At 34.8% G+C, this 22,541-nt stretch overlaps 1 protein-coding gene across 1 annotated transcript in view; it reads left to right on the top strand.

Moving 5' to 3' along the window:
* The window catches only part of LOC130628720 (inactive phospholipase C-like protein 2), a 28,026-nt gene extending 12,432 nt beyond the window's left edge, over positions 1-15,594 (top strand). The window contains exons 8-29 of the mRNA XM_057441704.1: positions 782-875; positions 1,588-1,705; positions 2,299-2,384; positions 2,919-3,039; positions 3,350-3,435; positions 3,653-3,735; positions 4,127-4,327; positions 5,289-5,397; positions 5,737-5,916; positions 7,031-7,138; positions 7,443-7,513; positions 8,070-8,355; positions 8,543-8,637; positions 8,802-8,852; positions 10,066-10,116; positions 10,401-10,472; positions 11,278-11,397; positions 11,739-11,807; positions 12,595-12,684; positions 13,311-13,367; positions 13,730-13,825; positions 14,020-15,594. Coding sequence (XP_057297687.1) covers positions 782-875; positions 1,588-1,705; positions 2,299-2,384; positions 2,919-3,039; positions 3,350-3,435; positions 3,653-3,735; positions 4,127-4,327; positions 5,289-5,397; positions 5,737-5,916; positions 7,031-7,138; positions 7,443-7,513; positions 8,070-8,355; positions 8,543-8,637; positions 8,802-8,852; positions 10,066-10,116; positions 10,401-10,472; positions 11,278-11,397; positions 11,739-11,807; positions 12,595-12,684; positions 13,311-13,367; positions 13,730-13,825; positions 14,020-14,082 — 2,307 coding nt within the window. The 3' untranslated portion in view covers positions 14,083-15,594. The remainder of the gene's footprint in view (positions 1-781; positions 876-1,587; positions 1,706-2,298; positions 2,385-2,918; positions 3,040-3,349; positions 3,436-3,652; positions 3,736-4,126; positions 4,328-5,288; positions 5,398-5,736; positions 5,917-7,030; positions 7,139-7,442; positions 7,514-8,069; positions 8,356-8,542; positions 8,638-8,801; positions 8,853-10,065; positions 10,117-10,400; positions 10,473-11,277; positions 11,398-11,738; positions 11,808-12,594; positions 12,685-13,310; positions 13,368-13,729; positions 13,826-14,019) is intronic.
* Positions 15,595-22,541: the final 6,947 nt, after the last annotated feature.

The following is a 22,541-nucleotide window of genomic DNA, read 5'->3' as shown; positions in this document are numbered from 1 at the left end:
AACGAATTTTTAGAATAAGATTAAAAGTCAATAAAACAAAATACTTCAAAAGAAAACAAAGCTTCTATGTATATCCAATTTCCGATGTTAGGTATGGATTTCAGGTAGGGTGGAAATTATTTCAACAGAAGAAGGAGTAAAAAAAACGTATCCAATTAAAAAAAATATATTTCAAATCAGTATTAAAAATGGTTGCACTTCCGTCTAACCATTACTAGAATGGAAAAAGGACCGTAAGTTGGGAATGCTGACGATGATAATGAATAATATCAATAAAAAAAGGATTAAGACTAGGTTCCATTGTATAAATCTAAAAAAATTAGATATCCTTCTAAAAGTTTATTTATTTTTTTACTTCGTCGTTATCGTTGAGTTTCTTTGCAAGTGACAATTGTCGTAAATTTTACAAGTTGAATTGCAGTGGTTTAAAAAATATTTGCAGCATTTAAAATAGCAATTTTTATCCAACCCACTATGGAGCATTTCATTCTTCTTTTGGAAATCAAAACGGTGTAACTATAAATCCGCATATCCATTACAGTCGGTGTCAACGGTCAATGACAAATAATGTGCGACCAAGTTATCTGACTGATCATTGTTTTTTTCAGTGAAATTGTTTGTATAAAAATTTGAGAAAATGTTCTAAAATTTTCAGGTTCATAGCGTTTTACCACTTAATGCACATGGTTACCAAAAGGGGGAATTAAAATAGAGAAAACACCAACAAGGCATGCGAGATAAATGACAAAATGTTATGTAACAAAGCTTCTGTTTCTTGTAGATCACATGGGCGGGTAAAGAGCATTCATTAGATATAATTAATAGATGTGAGCCATCGGAAGAAGGCAGAAACAAACAAATATTAGGGCTTGACGGTAAGTTATTATATATGATTCTACCAGCCAGATCTACCTGTCTCAAAAGCTCTGTCTTTAGATTAGAAGCATGTTTTAGTAATTGGGAAAATGTCAGGTGTTTAAAATTTTCTATCTGTTTTAAGCTGTTATAAATTAGAATATATGTTTTTTGCATTCCTTCTGATGTTTCAAGGTTGTTTGGATCAAGCATGTTTGCACTTGAATATTACAAATGATTCTTTCTATAAATTTTGGGAAACCTTTAAACTGATTGATAGAGTGAATACCTTGATCACAATTTTCAAAAGTACAATAATAAGCTCTAAGTTACCAAGAGTTAATAGCCAGTTTCAGTTGATTAGTTTGAAGAACTTATAAAAAGAAATTATGGTATTAATTCATTGTTGACCTTACAGTGGTTTTGCAGTTTATCTATTACTATCACCCTTTGATATAATAAAGGATAGCCACGTTTGTAACACTTTTTAGTCAATGTGAGTTTTTTGTTCTCGTTGGCATTGTCTACTCAATTTTTTCTTCATGGCATGGGTTAACTTGTAACTGTGGTAACCACGTTCGCTAAACACGCTTGTTCTTTGGACCAAATAATTAATGATCCCCTAAACCACTGACACAATAAATGCTGAGCAATTTTGCCCTTTCTTTTAATAGTAAAAACTGTACAATCTCCATAAATAATATTAAAAAGACACATTTATCTTTGTTTTAGGATTGACAAAATATTTCTCTGAAAAGGATTGTAATATATTTGATCCTGATCATTTGAAGGTCTGCGAAGATATGAAAAAGCCATTGTCGCATTATTACATTGCTTCCTCACATAACACGTAAGTTGCAAGTAAATCTCATGTTAGTTTTTTTCAAGCAACAGAATCAGAATTGAGCTGAGTCAATTACGCTATTTGTGTCTTAGGGTCGTTTAAAAGTTTATTAGACTGAGATTAAGGAAAGTTATGTTTTAATTTTACTGAATATTTTTGACCAGTACTTTTCCTTTAACTGTCTTGTTTTCCCAGACTTTCTGATATTGCTGATTGTTTGTAAGATTGTATAGATATAGGCAATATTAAAAAATGATGTCTTACGAAAAACATTTTAGAGAACTAACCAGATTGTTTATGTAATATATATACATGCATGGATAAAGAATAAATACAGAAAAACATTAGAAACATATGTTTGGAAAAGTATCATATTGCTAAATCATGCAACGTATATAAAGAGTTCGAATTTCTAACGAGTTTCCTTGGGTTAAGTCACTAGGTTTAACTTTTTGCACAAGAATATATATGCCTGAAGAACTAAATAACCTCCTAGAAAAAAAACCTTAAAGTATTGCAGATTTAAGTTGTATTTTTGCTTAACATCTTGTATAGACTGTGGCTCTATGCACCTTAGAATTGCACATTATTTTGTCTAGATACTTGTTAGATGACCAGCTTAAGGGAAGGTCAAGTGTACAGGGATATGTATCAAGTTTGCAGAGAGGTTGTCGATGTGTTGAATGTAAGTATTGCATTGCCAACATGCAGAATTAGCAAGTTAAGTTACCATTTTTTGTAAAAGATTTTTCACTTGTCATTATTTGCGTTATTTGTTTATCCAACCTGTAAATCTACACTTGAAGCTGCACTTTTTATGTACATGTAATTTGGAAAGATCAAAGGATTTCAAGTTTTTAACATGAATAGCGCTTTGCAGTTTTGTAGCAAACAGAAAGGAAGTCACCTCATACACTATGGGGTTTTAAATGTGAACACCCCATATATTCAAAGTTGTCCATAAAATTCATAAGATTCTAAATTCATAGTTGAATTGACCAGCTTTACGTGGCAATATTTTTCAGCTGTTTCTTTTTATTAGTACATAATTTTGGTAAATTTATATTTACAATGTGAACTAAGATGGTGGCTGTAAGTAGTGATGAGCAAAGTAGATTTTTCCAGTTGCTGAATTTCTGTTGATATTTCTAAACGCTTACGATTGTTTGATTATTATTTGTATTGTACACCCATTTATTTCTGCACATCTTTTCTTTAGTGGATTGCTGGGATGGACCAAACAACGAACCAATAATATACCATGGTCACACTCTTACAACTAAAATTTTATTTTCTGATGTGTTAAAAGCTATTAATGATTATGCCTTTATTTCTTCTGAGTAAGTGTCTTATATTCGTTTAGGTTGCTTTGTGTGACTTCATAGTTTTCTGTTGTTGTGTTCTGTTTTTTTTCCTTCTTCGCCTCCATTGTGTTGAATTTTTGTGTAGATTTTATTGGGGAGCAATGAAGTGCGACTGGCTGCATTTAATATTTTCATTGAAAACGTTGAATACTAATAAGCTAAAAAATTTTTCTTTTTACGTATATTATGATCGTGATATGCAACTATAGCTTTGAATGCATACGGTTTACATTTAGATCACACTAAGTCTATAGCTTTCTATTCCTGTGACATTTTAAATTTATAGCTATCCTCTCATATTATCTTTGGAAAATCATTGTTCTATCAAACAGCAAGAAGTGATGGCCATGTATTTAAAACAAATTTTTAAAGGTGATTTAATTTAGTATATTAATTTCTTGTTGTATAAATTTGGTATGTTGCTTTGTATGTCTCCCTTGTTATAGGAATCTGTAAGCACTTCTTAATTTAGTTCATTACCTGTTCTTTACCTGATATTTGTTGCACGTTTTAATACAACTTTTCCTTGAAATCAAAGAGATTGATTAATTTCTGTTTCTAACAGCCAAATATTATTTTAATTTTTTAGATTCTTTGTATAAAACACCAGTAAATGAAAGTATTTCATATCTCCCTTCTCCTGAATCCCTCAAGGGAAAAATTATAGTCAAGGTGTGTACAAAGAACTTGTTTTTTGTTTGTTACTGTCGAGCGCTGACTTTATGAGTTACACTATGTGTAAAGATGCTCTGTGTGTTACGTTTGATCTATCTTCGATCTTCTTACTCTGTTTGTTTTCATAGGCAGGATGACCACACCTTAAAATCCTTAAAAAAACCTAAAACAATGAAAAAAAATTGCTTAATCATGAAGTATTACGTTTTATGTGATAAAAATTTCAGCATAAGTTTTGTGGATTGACTAGTAACATTCAACAAAACTTTTCCAAAATCTCCTAAAATATTAAATGATTTTATTCCTTTTTTTAGTGTTTTCTCTTAAGATTTTAATTTCCCATCCACCCTAATAGGGTTCCAATGTATCTCAATTGTCTTTTTTTTAGAATAAAAAGTTACCTCGAAGCAGTTCCAGTTCTGTGTCAGAGGTTGGTGACGTCAGTGAGGAAGAGGAAGAAGATCAGTCCATTATTATAAAAAATCTCGAAAACGAAAAACGAAACGAGGGTACTGATAATATTGCATTTCAAAAGCAGTTAATACAACAGCAACCACAAAAGAGTTTAAGAAAAGCATCCGCTTCAGAGGTTTGTTTCTACTTTTGGTTTCATGATACTTTTCTATCTTTCATTTGAAATTCTTTTGTTATTCTATAAAATACAGCAATAGGGCTAACTAAAAATAATTGAACAAAACTATACCATTAAAATTCCTTTACATTCAAAGGTCTGTTAATTTTGGCGTTTTCTCACCATGGTATTATACTTTGAAAGTGCGCTCGATTTAAGTCCTATACATTTACCTAGTTCCCTTTAAGTACACATCTCCTACAATTGGAAGCTACAGTTTTGTTGACAACACATGCGTTACAGTATAAGTTTTTTGTTACTTTAATTTTTACTTCCACTTAAAAAACCTTTACCGGCTTTGTTGTTAGAGCATTCGTTTCCAGTGCGGAAAGTCTTGATTTTAAACGGTGACCGAATCAATGCAGAGACTATAAAAATATAAATTCATTCTCTCTGCTTAAAGTTCAGTATGAAAATAGGATTGATATCTCAGGCGATTGCTCTGGTTGCACGCCTTTCATAGCTCAAGTGGGAGCGTTAAGTGAGCTAGGACTCCTTTGCAGGATGATAACAGTACTATTATGAACTGAAGAGGTTATCCTGGATAAATATTCGTGATTATAATGTCCTCTAGTTATAACGCGCTCTTTTTTAATATATTTCAACTATAACTTTAGACTCAAAACGAATTATTATGTTCTGTTTGTTAACCATGTCAGTTTTTTGGCAACTTTTTTTAACGACATCTTACAAGGCATTGTTAATGATTAGATTTTGTCACTATGTCCCTCGTGGTTTGACCTTCTGGCTATCAGAGGATTTATGGCTAATTCTCTGTCGTCAAACATTACGGTACCAGAAGTGGCAATTATTTGTCAATAGCCTATAGCAGTATTTGCTGCCCAAGCACATGTGGTAGTTAGCATGAGAACAAATTAAAATGGCAGAAGCTTCAACTTCTGTTATGTTTCCATTTCAGGCGCAAGTTACAAGCAGTAAGATGATGAAACTCGCTCCAGATCTGTCGGAATTAGTTAATTTATGTAAATCCGTACGTTTTCAAAGTTTTCAACAATCGTTCGACCGACGTAAGTTTATTGTTTGGTTCTTCTCGTGTTGGTTTCTCTGGTTTTTCGAAATAGTTGTTCACAAAGGGAACATTTTTTTGACATGCAGGATTTAAATAGGATTGTTTTATATATTTCGGCGCAGTCTAGGGAGATAATTTTCGTGTCTATTTCACTGAAATAAAATATGCAAAAAAGCGGAAATGAAAATAAAAGAGGGAAATAACTGCTTGATTTGTGAATATTTTCAGATAGTAACATTTAAACCCTAATTGTAAAGGAAGTTGTTGTTTTTTTGGAGTGACAACCCACTGTTGAAGTATTCTATTAATTGTACCTCCCCTAAATTCGATTTTTTAGAGAAATATTGGGAGATCTGTTCAATTGGTGAAACAAGCGGCAGACGGTTGTGTCAGACATGCCCTGAAGAATTCGTTAGTTACAATAAAAAGTTTCTTAGCCGTGTTTACCCTGCAGCGAAACGCATGGACTCTAGTAATTATAACCCTGTGGAATTTTGGAACTGCGGATGTCAGCTAGGTAAGTCGTTCATGTAAGATCACATTCCGTGTTGTTGTAGGGTAGTGTTGAGATTTGCAGTATTGGGATGATCTTTTAGTTATCATCATCATTCTCGGCTTACCGTCTATTTTCTATGCTAACATGGGTTGGACTTGGCATATTAATGACCCTCTTCCAATCTAGACTGTGTTAGATCTAAAATCAATATCTTTTGCATCAAGTCTGTCCTTATAACCTCCTGCCAAATCTTTCTCGGTCTACATCTGGGCTCTTCCTCTAGGAACTATCAAATCTCTACACTTTCTTACCCAATTATCCTCCTTCATTTTTTCCAAGTGTCCCTACCAACTGAATCTTTTTATCTGGATAACATATTTAATGCTACGGATACCTAGCCTGCTTCTTAGGTCATCTGAACTTTTCTGTCTCTAATTTTTTACAGTCTGTTCTGTCAATATGCTTGTATTAAAATTTACATTTTTCGGGTAATCCAATCGTTATTATATTAGTTGTATCAACCCGAAATAATTAAAAAGAGAGTAAAATGTCAGGTATTTTAGTCCAAAAGTGTCAAAGTTATATCAGGGATGCAGGAAGCTCAATTTGAAATCAGCAAAATTATTGGCCAATGGAAATTGTTTGTGTATTTTATGAATACTGACAACCGGAAACATGTGTAATTCAAGTTCTTTCCGTAGAGCATTCTTTTTTTACATGCTATCATTGAATCAATCCAGTATAGAAATTCACAAAAATAAAACATGCTGATGTCAGCTAAAATTCTAGGGTTTTTAAGTCCACTGTATGCAACGCACAGTTTGTATCTGATATAACAATCCTTATGTACTGCGGCTGTTCGTTAACATAAACAAACTGGACGAAATGTCTGAACTTTAATATGTTATTTTAACTTCACAAATATTTGCATTCTCTACCACACTCCCCCTTGTTAATCGAATAAGTCCCCCTTGTACCCAAGCTCTTCGTGTAACTGATGCGTTACTGCCGTGGTGGTTTTTCTTTATGGTTTGAGCGTGAGAATTTCATCAGCCAATTGCAATACTTGTTTCCAGTGCTCCTTTGTTAAACCTATTAACGCTTGCCTCTAAATTTTTTTTTATTTTGTTTTTAGTGGCTTTAAATTACCAGTATCCGGGTTTAGCAATGGATTTAAACAGAGGGAGATTTTTGAAAAATGGTCAATGTGGGTACACCTTAAAGCCTTCGGTAATGAGGGAAGGTAGGTTTCTTTTTTTCAGGAGTTTAAATCACAATGTTGTGATCCCCACCATGTTCGGTGGTTAGAAATCTCTGATTCATATATTTCTTCTTTGTTAAACAAAAGTGCTAAAATATAAGAGTTGAATGGTTGTTTTTTATACAACTTTTTTCCTTCAGGTCGCAATAGGCTTGACGACGTTTTTTTTCGACGTTGCATTTTTAAGAGTTATGATGGCTTTTTCTCGCCTTCGATTTTCTTGTGTTCATCCGGATTTTTCCTGTCGCAGTTTTAATAATGATTCATCGTTTCCTTCTTCTTTTAGAAGTGGCGTATTTTAGTCCAACGATGAAAAATGAAATTCCTGGTATTTGTCCTCTCACGCTACAAATAAAAGTAAGTCAGTGCTGATAATCGGATTAATCGGATAATTTGCCAGATAGCATGTGAGTTTTAACGGGTTTCCGTGTACCGACAAGTTGAGGCAGTAATGTTTTTCTGCACATATAAATATACATCATATAAATATACATACACATAAATATACATACATATAAATATACTTACATATACGCCGTATTCTTTCCTTCCTAGCTGAATCAGACTACACTCTTCTTCTCGGTTTTTCGTTTGTTAACATCAACCAATTTATTTCCATCAGATTTAAAATTGTAAATGATACTGTAAATAGTTCATTAAGCGCCCTTGGCGTTTTTCAGAATATTAAGATTTTGCCCTTGATGTTGATTCGTTGGTGTTTATTGGTTTATTCTGACGGGGGCGTTTGATTGTTCGCGCGTTAAGGAACAAGTGAGTCAACAGCAAGTTTAGAATTTAGCAGAGCTTTCCAAAAGATTTAACTAATTTGGGGCTTATCAAAGAAATGTTGCTTATAAAAAAAATGCGTCTAATTTGTTTTATACTGTTCGACTTACTGTTTTTTATTACTTAGGTTATAAGTGGCTTCCAATTACCTAAACCACGTGGCTCGACGTCAAAAGGAGACGCACTAGATCCATACGTGATGGTAGAACTGTATGGCATAGCTGCTGACTGCCACTACGAACGAACTCGGACCATCCCGCACAATGGTTACAACCCTGTGTTCGACGAAACATTCGAATTTCGAATAATTTTACCTGAAATAGCTCTCTTACGATTTGTGGTTTTGGACGATGACCACATTGGAGATTGCTTTATAGGACAGTTCACGATACCTGTGGACTGTATACGACAAGGTAGGTCATCAGACTAGTGATGTTCGTGGCGATTCCCCAGTGTGTGTGCAACTGTAGGGTTTGGATGCTAACTTGTTTTTCAGTAATTTTTAAGATAGCCAACCGATGTTGCAGTGTATATGCAGCGTCCCACTTTGGTACATGATTTGTACATGATGTGTACATGATTTTGTTTTGTTTTCCTTAGGTTATCGCACTGTATACTTGCTATCAAACATGGGAGAGAACATTGCTCCCGCTTCTTTATTTGTACATATCTCATTTTTGCCACAGTCTGAAATGGTACGTACGAAGTTGTCGGGTGTTCACTGTTGGTGTGTTTCAAGTTACCGCGAAAGCTAGCAGATGACAGCACATAAAACTCCCTCTGTAAAACTACGATTATGGCTATTTTGGCCAGTTATCTTGAGAAGTTCATTTTCAAATCTTGCATTTTTTTTTCGTAGACTCTAAAGAATAAAGGTTTTTCTATACCAAAATCATTGAAGAAAAAAGACGTAAGTTCATTTGTTATAAAGTAAATATTCGCTTACCGTAAATGACAGATTAAGCGCCCCGTGCCAAATAAGCGCCCCTGCTCTAATAAGCGCTTTATTTTCATAAAAGTTATGAGAATGAAGTTTAAAAAAATTGCCTTTCTAAAAAAACATTTATAAGAAGCGCCCCTTCTGAATTAACAGCCCCTGCCCAATAAGCGCCCCCTGTCAAGATGAAATTTTTATATGCGTTTATCTACGTTATTTAAATTTTGTGAATTCGAACAGCTATTTCGAATTTATTGGTACCTTGCTTTATGCATTTCTTCAGCTTACTACTGCTTAATTGCAACACTTGCTTATTTAAATATGTTTCCCTATCTTTAGTGGGTACACCTTTTTTTATATAATCAACATTTTATAAGCAACATGGGCCTCAAAGCTTTTTTTAGGTTGGAAAATAAAATCTAAAAAAGTTGAAAACAAGTATTATAACAAATATAGTTCATGACACGTATCTTGTTTTAACGGTTATTTAATTTTCATTTGAAAAGTGATGCAAATAAAAAGTGTAGTTTCGATTGGCGCACTAGTTTAACTGTGGAAAACAAAAGCGCGAATTTGACCATGTCTGTGAAAGAGAGGAAATTTTTTTAGAAACTTTTTTTAACAACTTTTTATGTGTTTATAGTTACACCTTTAAATGTTGTGACTTTTATTTAGCTATGTTTTTCAAAAGAAATTTTTTTGGAATTATGCCGGAAGTGTATGTTGAGTAAAATTCTGAAAAAAAATGTTTTTACATGTTTTTAAAAGCTTTATGTGACTTCTTAGTTTATATTGTTATATTATTTCGTGTTTCTATTATTATTGTTACTAAATTCATCGTGCTCATTAGTGCTTTTTCTCTATATGTCACCAAATTTGATGACGTCATCACCAAAAATGCTGACGTCATCAAATTTTTTTTCGCTAAATTATTAATACGTGTGGTTAGTTTTAAGTATAACGGACAAAAATTTTAAAAATTACACAGGAGGGGAGGGGAGGTCGAATCAGCCTCCCCCAGCATTAAGGAGGCCCTAAAAGGCCCAGCAGGAATAGGATTAAAGCAACATTGAGCCTTAGAAAGAATGTTGTGCTGCTTATAACAATAGCCGTGTTCTGTATTCTGTTTTATATAATTACCATGAGGACTGGGTTCTTAGCGTGATTATCTTCGTTTCTATTTCAGTATACAAGTTTAAAGAGTCTGGGTATGAAGGTTATCGATGACACTTTCAAGGTATGGAATACTTAAAACTTTGTTTCAAGCGAGGTAGTAAATGGCCGAGACGCGTATCATTAGGATTGCCGAACAAAGACGAACTTCCTAGACATACATGTCAGACTCGTCTGTCCTTTTGTTTAAACGGGGAGAAGTCGTTTTAAACCGTGCGAAACGCCTAAGAAGTTATTTTACACGCCTCAGTCTTGCTAATAAGTGCTTTTTTTAATACGGCATGCCGAGCCAAACCGGTTATAATGCATGCCTGTGAAAGATCTACACCTGTAATTTCTTTGTTTTAGCTTTCTATCCATCCGTTACGAGAAGCCACCAACTTACGTGATAACTTTCAAATAAGTTTAAACACGTTTAAGGTGCGTCTTCTTTCTTTTTCTGTTGCTTGTAGATTGTTTGTGGGATTGCTTGCTAGGTTTACTCAAGTGATTTTTTCCTTATCCAGCCAAGATTAGCGATTAACAGTTTTCTTATTTCGGGGTGTGTGTCATATTAACTACCAACATTTCCAGGCGTTTTTAAATTTTGCGCAAAACGTTCTTCAGAACATGTCAAACATCAGGAAAAATTTGCTGTCCCAAAGTTTAAGTGTCCAAAATTTTTTATGGATTAATTTTCCTAACATTCAGAAAGTAGACGAAAAAATTTAAATAACCTTTATTTTTCCATTTTCTTTTGGAAACATCAATCACAAAAAGATGGTGGTCAAAGTTTTCAAACGGAGAAAACCTTAATGTTAAGGGTACATTTCTTTCATCAGAAGAATTATTTGAACTGAGTGACTTTAAATGTTTTAATAGGCTAATGCCTCTTTTGCATGACAAATAGCTTAATGTTTGAGCAATAAAGTCCTTAAATATTTTATGTCTGTTATTAAAAAGAAGCCAAATGTGGGGAATGTGCTAAAATTTCTTGGGAATAAGTGTGAATTCAGGGGAAAAAATTGTACCTTGCTAATATGACACCAAGGTCAAATTGTGTTACAGAACGTAACAGCTACCTCAGGGGTATCCAGGATTGCTTAGAAAATGAAGAGTATCCAGGAGAGAAGAGGAAAAGGTTATGAAATTTCAGAACAATCAAAGAAAAATTTTGGCAGATACAAATAACCGATCTTTTTTATTTTATTTTTGTGTAATAATCTAAACTGGACCTCTCATTTAGGACTGCTGTGGGTTAACACCGCGCGCAAACATCAAACAGTGTATTCGTATTCTGGCGAGCCGCCTTGATCATGCTGCGGAAACATCTGCCGTAAAAGTAGCGTTAAAATTTTCTACTGAGGTACGTGGCGAGATAGTGTACTGTGTCTATGTAGTCGCAGAATTTAGTAAAATTAAAGTTGGAAAGAATTGTCTAAAAATTAATTGGTCACACGAAGATAGAAATTTTAGTGATATTGATTTCGTGTATTCGTGTTTTTTTTTGTTGCTGTCATGGTAACCCAGTGATTGTGTCAAAGTCGTCTTTAAATGTATTTTTTGCTATACAACATATCATTACTATTGATCACAATTATTTAATATATATTACATTCTAATTTTTTTAAACAACAATTCATTTTGTTGGTTACCTTTTGTTGCACACTGGTTGCATGGAGACGTACAGTTCTTTGTTGTTTTTAGATACCGACCTTAGAAAAACTAGGTGATCCTGGTCACGTGTTATCCAAAGCTCTCGATGCTTTTGAAGATGTAAGTCACTTACAAATTTAATAACGAAAAGAAATGTCACTCACTCATGCAGTTAGAAAAAACAATGTACATTTACCGTTTGCTTTTCCCTATTCTCTTTCATAATGTCTTTTATGATAGCTTCAGAGATGTGGTAATTATGCGCGCATGTGGATACGCTAATTATGGGAGCATATAGATGCGCTAATTATGCGCCAACAATTATAATTTTAATAATTATTTATCGTTCAGAAATAATTAGTTGCAATTCTAATTTACGACGTGTTAATTTACGTTCATCGAGGTATTAATCAAAGAATACCAAAAGTACACTTTCCACTCAAGCGTTGGTCACACGCTTTATGTAATTTATGTAGCATAAGCTTTTTGATTGCTCTGTGAAGGTGTGACACAACTTCTCGTTACTTTAAAATTTTGTGTTTAGTTTTTTACCGTAATTTTGGTCACGCGCGATAACGAAGTGACCTATGCAAGAAAAAACCTGGTTTTAAAATTAACTTAAAACATCGTTTTTGTTTTGATAGATTAACTTTAACCTGAAAACGGATGACTATTTACAAATTTCAGTTGATTTTATGTCGAAGAAAAATTATGCTGCTAGGCAACAAGCCTTAACTACTCCAAATTTAACCAAAAATAATGTTTTCATGTCTGTCTAAAAATTTAATTGTTTATAATCATGTTTGATATTGGCGTGTTGTTGAACCCTTAAATTGAAGTGCACATTGTTCTTTTGTAATCATTGGTTTCACTTTCCCTTTGTAATGTCCAGTTTTAACTTCTTTAGTTTTTAAATGAAAGTAAAACCTTACTGGAGCATGCTGGTGATGTCTACGAGCGATTATCTCACGCTAGAAGATCAGCACTGGAGTGGCATGTGAGGAGTTTTTATATTTTTTATTGTGTTTTTTTTCCACAGTAGTCCAGAATCCGATTTATCAGGTTTATTTTCTTGGTTCGTAGTCCAGATTTCACTTTGGTCGTGTCAAGAATAAGTGTATCCGTTGCTTTGACTGGCGTCATGCCTTTGCGCCGTCCTCTTCTGCATACAAATAACAACCAGAGGTGTGATAAAATGATTATGGGGCGTCAGAACCCAACGCTGGGTTACCCCAAATAAGTTTAAGTGCTACAGTACTACATTTTAATTGTTTTTGTTTTTGTTTGTTTGTTTATGCTAAACATCCTTTGTTTTTATAAGATCATTCGTTTCGGTCTGCAAAAAAGTCAGAACGGCACTTCGGGTCAACGGAAAAGCTTATTTTGAAAATCTGCTTTCAGAATTTACTGTTTTTCATCTCAAAGTGTAGACGAGGCTTGTGGTGTCACATTATCCGCTGCGTGACATTGCCCGTGGTGTGATTGAAAGCAGGAAAAAATCGTTATGATTTTTCAAATTTTCTGTTCCTGTTGTTTTTGACCACAGAAGATTGTGAGAGAATTCGGTGTAAAAGACGACGGAAATGTAGTTGTTTGCATAACATTCTCGGTGTTAATTTTTAGAGTGACTTGCGGAAGAAATGTGCGCAAGAAGGTTTCAAAGAAAAGAGAACACACAAGGTATTCTTGCCTATATTTCTTGTATAGCGTTTAATTTTAACTTCCTAGAAAAAAAATTTTTCCCAAGAAAAAGTTGGCACTTCCCTGCAGCAGTATAACTTGACGAAGTATACGGACATGTTTTGATATTTTTCGATATTTATCGATATTTTCGACGATATTTTGACATGTATCGATATTTTTGACATGTTTCGACACTTTTCGACATGTATCGATATTTTTGACATGTTTCGACATGTTTCAACACTTTTGACGTGTTTGATATGTTCTGACATGTTTCGTTATATTTCGTTATATTTATTTACACTGGCCGAGAGTGGTATGTCTTGCTGTTCCTCATTATTCGATCGCATTTGTTTTAGGTTATAGAGAATTTTTCTTGGAACATTAAAGTATTATCTGGGCAAGCAGATTTACTAAAGACTGCAAAGCAGCACTGTGAAGACTATATGAGACAGGTAAGCGAGACAAGCTTCTTTAAAAAGTAATACAACTCACTGGAAATACTTCAGCATTATTAGGCAGCCTCTTCCAAAATGCGTTCAGCGTTTTTAAAATCACTAGATTACGTTTGGCTCTGCTTTATAGACATAAAAATAACTGCAGCTATGTACTTTCAACAACGTGTATAAGAAGACGCAATCTATTTTAGATAAGAGACGTTTCACGTACATGCAGCTTAGGAGACGAAAATGAGTCCAATACAGCCATGTAGCCGATTTTAATTGTCTCATCCGTGTCAAGGGATGTGTTTTAATTAACCCAGTATCGCTGGTGCATGCGAGAAATGCCTGATGAAGAAAATCAACTGGCGCTAAGCTGTCATGTGATAGGCTGATGAATTCTGTTATCGTGCGTGGACGAGTACCTTTATTGAGTAAGTTCAAGATAATGTCTAATGTCAACTTTAAATTGATGTCACTGGTGCCAGATACATTGATAAACTTAAATGCTTCTCGATAAGTATCTTTCAGGAAAGAATGAAAGCTCCGGTGTCGTTTGCACTATTTTGTGTTGTGCAATTGTCGTTCTGTTTTTATTCCGGTGTGTGTGTTTTTATTCCGGTGTGTGTGTATATGTAAAAATTGTTTTATTCTTTCCGATCGAATTTTATACAACCTGTTTTTCTGTTTATTTGTTTGTTTATTTGTTTGTTTGTTTTTTACTTGATTCTTTCACCCTACGCATGTTTTTAAACCATTTTAGCATAGATTTTTTTTATTGTTAAGAATTGTGAAAAAGATATTATTTTACTTATTTTCGTATTTTAAATTATATGTTGTGTTGGTTGTGCCACCGAAACGAAGACGGGTGATGTTTGAACATGATGTTATTGAGGGAACGATAGTCCATGGTGTGCTTCTGTCACAGTATTACTCTTATTGAAAATTTGTCAGAGGTTCATGTTCACCTCTGACAAATTTTCAATGAGAGTAAAATGTGACGGTACAGATAGGGTGCTAGACAAATAAACAATGGAAGAGGTTTTGAAATAAGGCAGTAATTAATCGTGGATTTCAGAGGTAAAAATAGGTAGGATTGTAATGGGAGAAATCATACTCTTTAAAAGAAGAATGCTGGTAGCCTCCCTTCTTATTGTTTTTTTTTTGTTTTTTTTTTGTTTTGTTTGTAATTTTTTGTTTCTTTGTGTTGTTGCTTTTTCATTTAATTTATTTTTAATTTGGTTCTGTACTACGGATTTCCATTGCAAACTTCGGAAACTTTTTTGTTCTTTGAAATAATTTGTTTTATTTGAACACTAATAGGTTTTCGTGTAACCTACCTGTTTCAAATGTTTTTAGTTTAAACAGAGATTCGAGGTGGTTGTTTTCCTTTTCAGAACAGTTGCACTTTTCACTTACCCCTCGTTAATTTACCCGCCAGTTATTTGCAAACGCCCTTGATTCCGGCCAGTCATCTGTTTTGAAATACAGTTTGTGTCGAATTTTCTATTGAATAGGTTTGTTAAACTTTTTTCTGTCCTGCATCTTTTGACAATTTAAGTCTGCGTTCATAGTATGACAACCTGGAACTCAAACCCTTCTTGTACAGTAGTAATAAGAGGCTAAGCTCTAGGTTGTATAGATGTTTATTGTTGTCTTTCCTTTATTAATAATGAAGTTATTGGATTGATAATTTCAAAATGGGTTAATAATTACATACACGTCATCTCATGTATTTATGTAAATATGTCGTTCATTTTTATACAATAATCTACAGCAACTAATGACCTTGTTTTTTGTGTTCAAGTCTGTTTTTTATTTGTTTCTTTATAACCCTTGTACCTAGGACCTTTTGTTGTCTACGAAGTCAGATGAAGTCAATAAAGCGGACCAATAACACACAAGAATGCCATTTCTTTTTTTATGTTATTTCTTTGCGCCCTTCCTCATATTAAAAGTATTATGTAATACGCCCTTTACGCGTAAGACAATTTTAACGCTCGTAATATGGTTTAGCCTGCTAAAAAAAATTCTGTATTTGCCCCTGTTAAAATTTGTTTTCACGTGCCTGTGTCCAACGTGGTGTATTTCTACAAGTTAATAACTCCTTGTACTTACCCTACCAAATTATAAGGGGGGTCAAACTCCGTTTTTTTAAATTTCAAAGGTTTTGAATTGATTATACAACCACCCTCCCAGTCAGTAAACATTTGTGTTATGTTTCAATCCCCTGACAGTTGACATTCCTCCCAAACATGTTTTCCAAAGTCGTGAGATTTTGGGAAGCATTAGCCTATTTCCCTTACTGTTGTCAGATGTAAAACACATTAAATATTTTGGAAGTACGCATTAACTGCGGATACACCTATGAAGCAACCTCATCGAGAAAGAGAAAAAGAGCCCTGTGGACGAGGTTAACCTATGAAATTTACAACGTTCGAGGTGGGAAGAGCTAAATTTGAAATAATTCACTTGGGTTTAAAACGCAGTAGACATACAACACATGTAATGATTTATGAAGACTAAATACAGGTAATACTCTTGGGGACTGTTTATATGGAGGCGGGCTGGCTCGGCAAACGGGCTGGCTCACTTGCCGGGCTGGCTTTTAACTAGTGTTTATATGAAGAAAAAGCTACTTCGGTTAGACGGGCTAGCTCTGAACAATGAAAACATTAAGTAATATAGAACAAAAGAAATACTTTTTATAACAAAAGATTTTATTAGTTGAGCATAATAAACCATCTCGCCTAGACGGGCTAGCCCGTTTTGTTACTGTTTATATGAGAAAATGTTCCTCCCGCCTACCGGGATGCCGCCTCCTGAGAAACGAGATCTCGCCTACCGAGCCAAAACGTTTGACCATATAAACAGATGAGCGGAAATATGAGGAAAATGAGGAACAAGCGAGATCTCCGTAAACGGGCCAGCCCACTAACCCGGCTCATGTAAACAGCCCCTTAGAAATGTAATGCATTATTTTCGGATTGACAAATAATTAAGCAACTTTAGTTCTGTACAAAAGCACAAGTACACAAATTCGAGGTTTGCGTTTATACTGGCTATATATAGTCATTAACGTTTATTTACTAATTAGAAAAAAGTATTTTTTGTTGTTTTAAAAAGCTATTTGTTGGTTCATCAGATCATCAAAACTTACCTTTCCAAAATTTCCATTCTGGCCAGTTTTGTCGTCAAATCTCAACGTCAGCCTTTAACATTCAATTGCTTATTAAGAAATGCGTGCTGCTTCGGATTACCCAGTAGCTTAGTGAATTGGAGTTCGTTTCCAGGTATTATTGCCTTTTTGATGTGATTACCTTCAAAAATCCCTGGAAATGAGGGTGTGAAGTTTATCGTTCTATATGTGAATCACAAAATTTCCCATCCTTACGAAAATTAGAGGCCCGTAATATAAAAATCTTTTTTTATTGGTTCAGTTAAAGTATGGAATACGCAACCTCGTTTCCAGGGCATTTGCCTTGTTGACGAAGTTCACTCAGTAATGACGGCTCCAGGATCCTGGGTACCAGGTTGCGGAATACGTTCACGTCCTAAACTTGAGTTTGCATTGATTGGTGCGGGCTGAAATGGTTGGCATCATGTACACAACTCTTTTTTTGGTCTACAGCACGGTCGGGCTCTATGCTTTCGGTTAAAATCGGTTAAATAGACATTGATAGGGAGGAAATATACGCCCCCGCAGCAATTTTTGTAGCCCCCGCCGACTTGTTTTTTTCTGCAGCGTCATCTATAGTTCATAACTTTAACGCACTAAAACAGTGTAGATTTCTAAAATCCCACATAATTTATACAAAAGTACAACCTCGTCCCCTTGCATCTCGTATCTTTCTGACGTCCGGCCGTTCCGATTATTAGAAAACATACAAGATGCTCCCAGGGATGAGGTTGACAAAAGTATACATTCTCTGAAATAACCACATGCCTTTTCTCTCTTTCTGCCATTCTGCGGGAAGAGGTTGCTGAGCTGAGTGAATCATCTTTACGATGGTAACAATCACTTCCGATGTTTTAAAAAAAAGGAAAGTGACGTACTACTTAAACTGTACGCGCCTTTTTTTTGCTTTATTATTTGTATACTAGTCTATAAAGCCCGTGGAGAAATCCACTTAGGCAAAAGGTCAATAAAAAGAGAGTTTGTTTAGATGTTTTGCTGACCTCAGCAGTGCAATGCAGATAAAAAAATTCGCGAAATTTGTTTATTCTTTGTCTGTTAAATGTATAGGTGGAAATGCTGGTTAAAATAATGTACAGGATAATATGTTCTCGACGAACGCCTAAGGAGATATCAGGGATTAAAAATTTTGCTGACGTCAGCAAAGACCCGTCAAAACCTTGAAGATTTTTTTTAGAAATTTGTATACCTGTTGCCTTCATCGTATAGATCTTGAAACGCCGATCAAGAAAATGTATAGGATTATGTGCTTTTGACAAACGGTTGCAGAGATATCAAGGTTTAAATGTTTTTTGATGACGTCATCAACCCGTCCATTCCGAAACGGATTCCGGGACTCAGATTTGGAAAACTTACCTAAATTGGTCCCAGGTAGTCCCTAGTTACTCACGCAGGAGATGACGTCAGTTATTTCCACCTGTTTCTCCAAGTTATTTAGCCTTAAATTTAAAAGTGCAATGCAATGGCTTCACTAATCTTAATATACTTTCTAACGTCAAAGTTTGCTAATTTACAGAACAAATTTATGGGCGATGCTTTATAGACTTTATCAAAGAAATTTTATCCACTTTGCAAAAGTGACAGACAGACAGAACTGGCGTATTATTATATAGACTAGTCGATAAATCCCGTGGAGTAATCCACTTAGGCAGAAGGACAATGGAAAAATAGGTTGTTTTAGTTTTCTTGCTGACGTCAGCAGTGCAAATACAACATAAATATATTTTTTTAGAAATTTGTATACCTGTTGCCTTCATCGTATAGATCTTGAAATGCTGATCAAGAAAATGTATATGATCATGTATCTTTGACAAACGGTTGCAGAGATATCAAGGTTTAAAGGTTTTTTGATGACGTCATCAAACCGTCCATTCCGAAACGGATTCGGGGACCCAGGTTTGGAAAACTTACCCAAATTGGTCCCAGGTTGTCCCTAGTTACCCACGCGGTGAAAAAACATTGACGTCACCACCTCGTTTCCAAGTTATTTGGCCTCAAAGTTTTAAGTGCATTGTAATGGCTTCACTAATCTTAGTAAACTCTCCTTTGACGTCAATACTATTTTATCGGTAAAGTTTGGTAAATTACAGAACAATTTTATAGGCGATGTTTTATAGATTTTGTTAAAGAAAATTTTGAAGAATGTAATCCACTTTGCAAAAGTGACAGACAGACACACGGAACTGGCGTATTATTATATAGACTAGTCGATAAAGACCCGTGGAGAAATCCACTTAGGCAATAGGACATTGAAAATGTTGGTTTGCTGTCGTCAGCATTGCAAATCCAAAAAAAAAAAAAAAAAATTGGCGAAATTTAGTTTATTCGTTGCCTGTAACGTGTAGAGGTTGAAACGCTGATCAAAATAATATAGGATCATAACTTTTCTACGAACTACAAAAGACATAGAAGGGTTTTAAAATTTTGCTGACGTCAGCAATGGCCCGTTAAAACGCAAAAAAAGATTTTCAGAAATTTATATCCCTGTTACCTTCATCGTATAGACCTTGAAACGATGATCAAGAAAATGTATAGGATCATATATCTTTGACAAACGGTTGCAGAGATATTAGGGTTTGAAGATTTTTTGATGACGTCATCAACCCGTCCATTCCAAAACGGATTCGGGGACCCAGGTTTGGGAAACTTACCCAAATTGGTCCAAGGTGGTCCCTAGTTACCCACGCGGTAAAAAATCATTGACGTCACCAACTCGTTTCCAAGTTATTTAGCCTCAAAGTTTTAGGTGCACTGTAATGGCTTCATTAATTTAATAGGGATATTGACGTTAAAGTGGTGTTATTGACGTCGCGCCGTAATGTCTGAATATTTACCATATTAGACATTCATTTTTCGGCAATATCAAAGGAAAATGAAGACATCCACTTTGCCTGTCACAGAGACACGGAACTGGCGTATTATTATATAGACTAGTCGATAAAGCCCGTGGAAAAATCCACTGAGGCAGAATAAAAATTTTGATGACGTCAGCAACCCATCCACAAAAAAAAGTAGAACTGTGTTTCCACGTTGCCTCTACTGTGTAGAGCTTAAACTGCTGATCAAGAAAATGTATATGATCATGTGCTTTTGATGAGCGGTTAATGAGATATAAGGGTTTTAAAATTTTGCTGACGTCAGCAATGGCCAGTCAAACCCCCAAAACTTTTCTTTAGAAATTTGTATACCTGTTGCCTTCATCGTATAGATCTTGAAACGCTGATCAAGAAAATGTATAGTATCCTATGTTTTTGACAAACGTCTAAGGAGATTTAAGGGCTTTAAAATTTTGCTGACGTCAGCAAAGTCCCTATCAAAAGTTCCAAAAAAATTTCTTCACAAATCCGTACACCCGTTGCATTCATCATATAGATCTTGAAATGCTGATCAAGAAAATGTATAGGAACGTGCACTTTTGACAAACGGTTGCAGAAATATTGGGATTTGAAGGTTTTGTGATGACGTCATCAACCCGTCCATTCCGAAACGGATTCGGGGATCCAGGTTTGGGAAACTTACCCAAATTGGTCCCAGGTGGTCCCTAGTTACCCACGCAGTGAAAAATCATTGACGTCACCACCTCGTTTCCAAGTTATTTGGCCTCAAAGTTTTAAGTGCACTGTAACGGCTTCATTAATTTAATATAGGATATTGACGTTAAAGTGGTGTTATTGACGTCGCGCCGTACCGTCAGAAAATTTAGCATATTAGACATGCATTTTTCGGTTACTTCAAAGAAAATTTCGGTAAGATTAAAGGAAAATGACGATATCAACTTTGCCTGTTACAGACACACGGAACTGGCTTATTAATATATAGACTAGTCGATAAGGCCCGTGGAAAAATCCACTTAGGCAGGATAACAGAGAAAAACAACCGTCATTTAAATTTTGATGACGTCAGCAGAGACATGTCAGAACACAAAATGTTTTTTTTCAGAAATGTGTATGCCTGTTGCCTTCATCGTATAGATCTTGAAACGCTGAGCAAGAAAATGTATAGGATCATGTACTTTTGACAAACGGTTGCAGAGATATTAGGGTTTAAAGGTTTTTTAATGACGTCATCAACCCGTCCATTCCGAAACGGATTCGGGGACCCAGGTTTGGGAAAATTACCCAAATTGGTCCTAGGTGGTCCCTAGTTACCCACGCGGTGAAAAATCATTGACGTCACCACCTCGTTTCCAAGTTATTTGGCCTCGAAGTTTTAGGTGCACTGTAATGGCTTCATTAATTTAATATAGGATATTGACGTTAAAGTAGTGTTATTTTCGTCGCGTCGTAACGTCAGAAAATTTAACATATTAGACATGCATTTTTCGGCAACATCAAAGGAAAATGGAGACATCCACTTTGCCTGTTACAGACACACGGAACTGGCTTATTAATATATAGATTATATGTCTAATTTCGAGTTTTCTAAATAAAAGTAGAAATTATGTTAAAATTCTTTGCTGTTTTCAATTTTTATTTCAATTTTCGTGGTTGCCCAAGAACGCCCTGAAGGAAGGGGGTTTTTGTCTGTCTGTTTTTGACTTTCCGTTTTTTACGTATATCCCAGTCTAAATTTTTTTCCAAATGTGTAACCGCTATATTTTGGACAGTTGTGGTTTTTTTTTGCAAAACTTTTCCACCAATTTTTTTAACAAAATAGAACGCAACTTATGTACTAAGAGGTAAGGGGTAATTTTATTATGCATAATAACCGGTTAATATGCATAAATTTTGAATTTATAATATACAAGATAGAATATTCAGGCTATTTTTAATATTGTAGTTTCCTCGCTTAAATAAGTCAGTGCGTAATAGCTATCTTTAGCCTTCCAACAAGGGGTCATTATACTTTTTATCAATTTTCGTTCCAAAGTTATGAAGATTCAAAGATACCTTATTGAAGTCAAAAATCGGAGAGATTTCTGAGTATTCCTGACCATATTTTCGGCCCATATAGACAATTTTTATTTTTCTGGAAAATGATAAAATTACCTTGGCCTCAAATGTGCGTAAAAGATATATATAGTTGGTCACACTTACCGAGAAAACTTTGTCCTTTGGGAAATCCCACGATTTGCAGCTTTTCTCTGGCGACGATTTTAGTTACGTGACTGAACATAGATGGTAGGGACAAACAGGAGATTTTCATGGCGTTCTTGACCTTTGTGTCTTTTTTCTTCATCTGTTTAAAAAGAATTGTAAAGGCAGTATGTAATTTACATAGGTTTATGACGTCACTTAATTAAAAACAATTCTTGCGCAAAAACAATTTGAGCGTTGGCAAAAAATGTGCCAAAAATAATAGTCAATGCAAGTATACTACCGAAAATTAGGTTAAATAAAATTATTTAACGTGAATACGAAAATTAAACTTAAAAAATATCGTCTTTGTATGAAGACCGAGTAGGAATCCATAGGGGAGCCAACTAATCACCCTACCAAGTAACCACGCTACCAGGCTTTTTTTTAGGTATGCGAAAATTGACCTTGAGAACAGCTTGTTTAGGTAATACGAGTAAGTAAATGCTGAACCCTGTGT

The sequence above is a fragment of the Hydractinia symbiolongicarpus genome, chromosome 15 (genome assembly GCF_029227915.1).
Source record: "Hydractinia symbiolongicarpus strain clone_291-10 chromosome 15, HSymV2.1, whole genome shotgun sequence".
NCBI classification, from domain to species: domain Eukaryota; kingdom Metazoa; phylum Cnidaria; class Hydrozoa; order Anthoathecata; family Hydractiniidae; genus Hydractinia; species Hydractinia symbiolongicarpus.
Note: the sequence above shows the minus strand (reverse complement) of the source record. Positions and strands in the feature narration are given on the sequence as shown.